Source organism: Saccopteryx bilineata, chromosome 12 (assembly GCF_036850765.1).
Source record: "Saccopteryx bilineata isolate mSacBil1 chromosome 12, mSacBil1_pri_phased_curated, whole genome shotgun sequence".
In the NCBI taxonomy this organism is placed as follows: domain Eukaryota; kingdom Metazoa; phylum Chordata; class Mammalia; order Chiroptera; family Emballonuridae; genus Saccopteryx; species Saccopteryx bilineata.
In genome coordinates, this window is record NC_089501.1 from 31,711,143 (window position 1) to 31,718,716 (window position 7,574).

The 7,574-nt window shown below is 43.0% G+C and overlaps 1 protein-coding gene across 3 annotated transcripts in view; it reads left to right on the forward strand.

Annotated features, from left to right (window-relative positions):
- Nucleotides 1–7,077, forward strand: part of PDE7B (phosphodiesterase 7B) — a 336,495-nt gene extending 329,418 nt beyond the window's left edge. For all 3 annotated transcript variants that reach the window (XM_066248440.1, XM_066248442.1, XM_066248441.1), the window contains 2 exons: nt 2,550–2,630; nt 5,373–7,077. In XM_066248440.1, the coding sequence (XP_066104537.1) occupies nt 2,550–2,630; nt 5,373–5,602 (311 nt within the window). In that variant the 3' untranslated portion in view covers nt 5,603–7,077. The remainder of the gene's footprint in view (nt 1–2,549; nt 2,631–5,372) is intronic.
- The last annotated feature ends 497 nt before the right edge of the window (nt 7,078–7,574 follow it).

Below are 7,574 nucleotides of genomic sequence, written 5' to 3' on the forward strand. Positions count from 1 at the left end.
ATATTTTTAAAATTCTATAACACGGCTTTTATCATCTTGATTAGTCTTATTCTGGCTTCCAGTTTTATATTTGAGCTTCCAAAGACTGCTAAAAGTCCCAGCCCAAGGATCTTTAATGATTTGTGATGTTGAGCAAATCAAGGCTGAGCAAATCAAGATAAGAATTAGGAAAACAGTGTTAAGTTCTGCGAATGGGGATTAGGATTCTACCCCTCCTCTTGATGCTTTAATGAAGTAGAATCTCTGTCCTGTTGCAGCTATAGGTTGGTATGGTCTCAGTCAACCAAGATCCTAGTTTTTTTGGACATCTGCTTCCAGTTTGTCTCATCTGCATTAAAACTGTGATTTTTCCCTATGTACTAAATCCCATTGGGGATGTCATGAATGATATAAAGAAGTATAGTTAATGTTTCATAACCTCAAAATACTAAGCAATAAAGTTCCCGGAGGAAAGCGAAACTGCGCAGTTTGCCTCTTTGGATTCTCTGCATTGATTAACAAAGTATCTAAAACATGTAGTGCTTTATAAATATATGTTGAATAAGTAAATGAACAAATGACCTAATTGGAAGACCTCTAACTGTAGAGGTAGGAGAAGATCTAGTGCTGAGGGAGGTAGAATCTGAGCTGAGTATTGAAGAATAAGTAGTGTACAGCTCCTTCCGATAAGATAGCCACAAGACACATGTCATTAGTTAAATTTAAATTAATAAAAATTACATAAAGTTACAAATTTAGTTTCTCGGTATTTTAAATCATATGTTAAGGGGCTACTAGATTGGGCAGCGCAGAGAACATTTCCATCAAGGCAGAAAATCCAATTGGATAGCCCTGTTCTACATAGACAGAAGTGGAAATGGCAAAGGCACAGAGGCGGGACCATTCCCTGCCTCACTGACCAGCTTGTCCCACAGAAGGGGAGAAATGAGAAGGTCTGTGGAGTACACACCAGGCAATGGAACATGGCACTTTCTCATACAATGTGCATGTAGGGCACCATATGTGATTGAAGTGGAAGAAATATGAAGGAAGAAAACTAGTTAAGAAGCAAAAAACTAAGAATAAGTTATCAAGAAACCAGATTAGAGTTAGGCAGAGTAAAAGGAAGTGGGAAAGAAAGATATTCCAAGAGAGTAAACAAGATTTGTTCCCTCAATGTGGAGTGTGAAGGGAAGGGAAAAGTCAAAGACAATCCATCCCAACTGTCAAGGTTGATTGAAAAACCATTAGGAACACAAACATGAAGGTGAGGCATAGAGTTGGCTTTAGAGGAATTCATCTGAATATTCAACAGTGACATGCCCTGCTCTAGGCTACTATCATCTGGCTTCCCTGAACTCCTCAGGTTAAGCCAGAGTGACTTCCTCATATCACTCTTGAGAATGACCGGGGCACAAGACACCATAGGAAGCATGGCTACAGTCTTAGAGAAAATGGTGGCAATGTGGCATCTCTCAGTTTCTACCTCAGTGGTTAAGTGCAGACACTCTGGAGTCTGACTGCCAAGGTTGGAATCCAGGCTCCCCTCTCTCCTAACAGTATGATGTTGGGCCAACATACTTTCTTTTCATTCATCTCAATTTCCTTCTCTGTAAGACGGGGGTTGTCATGAGGTTGCTACAAGGACTAAATTAATTAGTTGTAAATAATTAATTAATTACATAGGTAAAATGATTGAATTCATTACATAGGTAAAATGTTTAGAACAGTGCCCAGCAGACAGTGAGCACAATATAGATATTATATTTTTATCTCCTCTAGTTTAAAGGCATACGTTCACAACTGGAAACCCACTAATGTCTCTGAAGACCAGCTTGTCTACTAATTAACCAGATTGTGTTTCCCAGTGCGACAATTAGCCACAAATTTTTCATCTTCAGGAAGAATCAAAAAAGTATTTTGATAAAGCTTTGCATGATGCATTCCTCCTTTGTTTTTTCAGTTGGCATAGATATTAAAAATATATGTCATTCTGGATTTTTAATTTTTTTAACCTTCAGTTGCATTAGGTAAAATTCTAAGGAGTCAGAACAAAAGATATCAGACCCCTATTTCTGATTAATTTTGCAGCTGCAGACGAAGATGCTCTTCAAATGAGACCTCCTGGTCCCTCGCCTCCATTCCTTACCCTCTTATTATTTCTGGATGTTCAGGTGAAACAAGACGAGGGTCAGGAAGAGTAAAAAGAGGGGGAGAAGCATAAAATCTGTTTTCTTAACCTGTAACTTAAAGCCAGAACTTGCATTTCATGTTAGGAAATTGCTCATTAGTTGTGTCCATGTTTTTATAGAGCTTGTTCAAAGTTTATTTTAGATCGAGAGCTCAGCTATTGACAACGACCCTCTTATATAAATGGTCACTGACACTCTGATACTTTAAAGTTCACAGTAGCTACCAGAGCAAGGCAGAGCTAACTGAAGCTCACGGCTTCCTAATGATAACAAGGCAGAGAATCCTGAGACTACCTTTTCCAAATAGGTTGTTAAAACTATCAACACTCATTTTTTTATAAGTTCTAGATTACCAATGTGTTTCTTCTTTCTTCTTAGGTGACCTTGAACAGAAATTTGAACTGGAAATCAGTCCCCTTTGTAATCAACAGAAAGATTCAATCCCTAGTATACAAATTGGTGAGTTAAATTCAATTTAATTTTAAACAATGTTTTTAGGCACAAAAGTCACAAAGAAAAGAGAATCTACATACAGCTTCTAAAGGACCCAAAATGGAGAGTTAATCAATGACCTTGTGAATGGCTGGGTCCAAATAAACATACAAATTATGACTAATCGACTAGGTAATTATCAATTGAGAAGTTATGAGAAATAGAGTAAAGGTGTTGATATAGGCCCTTGATTAACCTTTATTAACTTTGTATTTCAGAATTAAATCAAAACCAAATAGAGTAGAAGGAAAGTAATAAGAATCAACGATTCACTGCTGAAGAGTGGATTAGCTGGCCCTGGCCGGTTGGCTCAGCGGTAGAGCGTCGGCCTAGCGTGCGGAGGACCCGGGTTCGATTCCCGGCCAGGGCACACAGGAGAAGCGCCCATTTGCTTCTCCACCCCTCCGCCGCGCTTTCCTCTCTGTCTCTCTCATCCCCTCCCGCAGCCAAGGCTCCATAGGAGCAAAGATGGCCCGGGCGCTGGGGATGGCTCTGTGGCCTCTGCCCCAGGCGCTAGAGTGGCTCTGGTCGCAACATGGCGACGCCCAGGGTGGGCAGAGCATCGCCCCCTGATGGGCAGAGCTTCACCCCTGGTGGGCGTGCCGGGTGGATCCTGGTCGGCGCATGCGGGAGTCTGTCTGACTGTCTCTCCCTATTTCCAGCTTCAGAAAAATGAAAAGGAAAAAAAAAAAAAAAAAAAAAAAAGAGTGGATTAGCTCATGTTCTCTTTAGAACTTAGAGGGTGGGATAGGAAGTCAGCAGACTCAGCCTTTAGGACCCTTCTTATTTGGACAACTAAGCGTCATCTCCAACATTCAATTCCAAGAGCCCAGACCCAGACCCATGCCCGCCATGCTATTCCTGGTGGGCCTGGGGTCCCATGCTTCTCTACTCTCCTTCACAATAAAAAATATATATATCTTTAGTCTCAGGTGTCAATTGCACTAAACTGTAAAAATGTGATGTTAATGAATCTAAAAAATTATTACTTTAATTAGTTATATATAAGATAATTAAGCAATTCAAACTGGAAATTTAGTGGGGAAAATATTTTTGACCCAGGAAGAACTGAGGAGAGGCATGAAGACATAATACAATCTACAGAGATGTGTTGTAGAGTTGGGCGCCTGAAACCTGTAGAGTTGTGTTAGCCTGTGTCAACTCAGTAAAATTCAACTAAATTATTTTTTTAAAAGAATTTCTATCACTCCTTAAGCACTCTACCAATTCCATCTATGTATAAAGCAAATCTTTCTTTTCCTTGCAATTCTCTCCAATTAAGACCACTCTGAACTTTAAATTAACTCTTTTACTTATAAACTGTGGCCCTGACATGCGCCCATTCATGTTTTGACAAGTTTCCACAGGCCTCAGACTCACAGTGCTGCAGACCCCTCCCAGGCTCAAAGCTTAATTAGCCTTGACATTGGGAGGGAAGGGAGCACCCGAAAAAGAGAAGCTCAAAATTAAGAAAATGTGAAAATGATATGCTTGTGATCACTGAGGGTCAAATCTAACCCACCTCCCTTCTAAGTGTGATAAAGTCATCCTAAGGAAATAGAGACAAAATTAATCTAGTTACAAAGATTGGAATGGAATCTACAAATATTAAAATACGTATGTTGAAATTGCCTTTTTCTCCAAATTGCCCTTAATATCATTCTTGTTGTTTTTACAATTAAAGTGATTCATCTACCCAAAAAAGAGAAAGGGGGTGTGATTTAAAAAAAAAAAAAAACGAAAGAATTGAACCCAGAAGGAATCCAGGGCAGATGAAGTTACAGAATTGCTGGGAAGAGGGGCAGAGGGGTCTGGGCCTCGGGCCTGCTGACCCAGCTCCCTCCCACCAGGCTGCTTTTCTTGTGCAGGGTCTGTAAATGTGACACAAAAGGAACAGACCACTACCCAAATCCTAATCCTCAGATTTACTTTGTTCAGCTCTGGCTGGAGAGAAATTTGCCAGGCACCTGTGAAAGACATTTTGAACCACCAAAGAGAAACATTCCATTCACGTTGTTTAGCATGCAACCAGGATTTTCAAGATGAACCTGATTTCAGAGATTCTATCCTGTTGTCATGAGAACACACTTATTTTGTCAGATCATATGTCCTGATTTTCAGCTCAGGAAAATGTGGTTACCATAGATACCTGTTTTTAAAACGGGATGGGGACTGAGTGACTAGGAAGATCCCACGGATGCTACACAGGCACGCCAATAAGAAAGAGAAGGTGATTACAGACCAACCCTTAGACCGTAAATCTTCCTCGGTCTCTGCCCACATCTCCCAGCTGTATAGTTTGGGGTTGGAGGGTGTGGTGTGCAGGGACAGATCAGGCTAAACTGGAAAAATCCAAACAGATAAACAGAGTCTAGTGGGGGCTACGAGCTTCAGCCTCCCAGACAGAGTTTTCCAGTGGGTCCTAAGTAACGCAGCCATTGCTTCTGTCTTGAGTCCCCTGGGACTGGAAGTGTCCCCTCTCTTCCTCTGTGCCAGCCCACAGTGAGACTTTCCTGAGTGCTGTCTCAGGTTTAGACCTGACTTTCAGTTTCAGGGATTTCTCTTCTCCCCAGTGGAGCTAGGACTTCCTCTCTCCCCTCTGTACCTCACCCCTGGGGCTCCCCTCTTTCCATCAAACTGCATTTTGTGAGGAAGGAATGAGGAGGATTCGTGGCCCTGCGGTGACGAGATCGGCCTTGCCTGTTCTAGGTTTCATGACCTACATCGTGGAGCCGCTCTTCCGGGAATGGGCCCGGTTCACGGGAAACAGCCCCCTGTCTGAGAACATGCTGAGCCACCTTGCACACAACAAAGCCCGGTGGAAGAGCCTGCTGCCCAAGCAGCGCAGAGGCAGCGGCGGCGGCGGCGGCGGCCCGGACCACCCCGACCGCGGGACTGAGACCGAGGAGCAGGCTGTGACTGAAGGCGTCGCCCCCTAGTGCCCGCCAGGCCCGTCCCCTGCTCTGCGCCCTGGGAGAGTGGGACCCGCCCAGAGCAGAGGCCTCCGGCGAGGACAGAAGCTCTGCGGGGTTCTTGCCCATAGGCCCAGCTGCTCTTGGGTTTCAGCCTGGGGCTCTTTGGAATGCCGCCTTTCTCCTACTCCCCTGCCTCCCTCCTTTTTCCAAGTGTACAGAAGCCATTCGTCACCTCAGCATTCGCTGCCGAAATGGGCAACTCCATTCAGTAACATGGGAGCTGATTCCAAGGGCAGAGCTGCCCCTCCAGGAGAGGACTGAGGAGAGAGAAAGAGGTGCTCCTGCCGTGCCCCCCACGGGCCCTGGGTCCCACTGTGACGGGCAGCAGTGCTGAAGCCCAGAGCATTCTAGCATTTGCCATCCGACTGCTGATCTGCATGACAAAAACACCAGCATATTTGGAACTCCAAGGATATTGGTCTTAAGTGCAAGAGCACAAACGAGAGCGTGAGAGAAAGGACCTTCTATTTTAATAATAATTATTATTATTATAAAATAATAATAAATCTTTTTAACTTTTATATTTTATGCACTAGACAATGGATCTAAAACTTTGGACTAAGATTACTCGGTGTACCCAAACTTGAACAGGGGGTTCATTGTTTTGTTATTGACTTTACGCCACTTGGGGTCAGAGAGTGGGCATCTTCTCAACTTAAGAAACCATGTTTCCTATCCGATCCGAGGGGAAGGTGCTGTAGAGTTCATTCCTTTGCACCATTAGCCAATCTGTCTTTTATCAATAACTCAGTTTCAGTGACATGTTTATATTCACACATGTACATTTTCTGTAAATACCGAACGCTACTGATTCCCATGCCGAGATACATGAGTATTATGGGATTGCTACCTGTATAAACAATGGCACTGTGAACAGAATCCTGTTAGTTTTAATACAAGAGAATGCATTTGTAAATATGGTATAGAGTTTATTAATATACTGTTGTTTGCAGATAAAGGCCTTAACTTTAAAACATCTTTCATCCTCTGAAAGCTGCCTAACATAAATCCTCACAGATGTCCTTCTGAATTGCCTTCCCCTGTCCATCTTTAAGCTTCCCAGCTAAAGTCACAAACCAAAACTGAATAAAGTCTTTGAGGAAATATTTCGGAAACTTCACGTGCATTCCGCTTGAGCCCATAGTGTTTAACCTATGGCACCAGGCAGCGTTTCCTCAGATTAACGAGTCCCTTCAGCAAGCCTGAAGTCACTTTCCAACGCAGCGATGTTGCACATTCTGTCTCAACAAGCCGGCTGATAAGCTTGTGTGTGTGTGTGTGTGTGTGTGTGTGTGTGTGTGTGACTCTTGTCATGGAACATGGCAGTGTGTCAGCCTTGCAGGAGTCATAGCAGGTCTCACAAACCTTCTATGACCCTGTCATCTAACCATCAGGGAAGTAAGTCCCTGGCTCCCCTTCCACACCTCCATCTGTTATGACTACAGTACCAAAGCACCTTTGGTCTATGGTTGGCGTGCATTTCTTTGGTGTTAAGAGTGACTGGATTTTTCTTTTTCCTTAATTTCATTGTGAACAACTGCCCACCTGTTTAGCTGAAGTTAGCAATATTTAAGTAAAGAAAATATTTCAGTTTTCTGACAGCATTTGCCTTCCCGGCAGGTCACTATGCTCATTCCTGGTTGCAGCTAGCAGGATTTTGTCGCCATTTTTTTTCTGCAGACACTTGGCCATAAAATCATTTTGGTACAGCAGTCTTCGCTAGTTGGCTAACTTTGCACATTGGACGTTTTCTTTAGGAGTTCTAGCATAACTAATGTTAGGCGAGAATTGGCAATGCCCCCTTTACCACCTTAAACCAGGAGGTAGTGGAAGGTGATAATCTGATCATTTCGGCCACTATCAAGCTGTTTTGCAAGATAGAAGGACAGCTCTCATTTCCTAAATGCAACCTTTTTTTTCTTCTAATATGCAATGA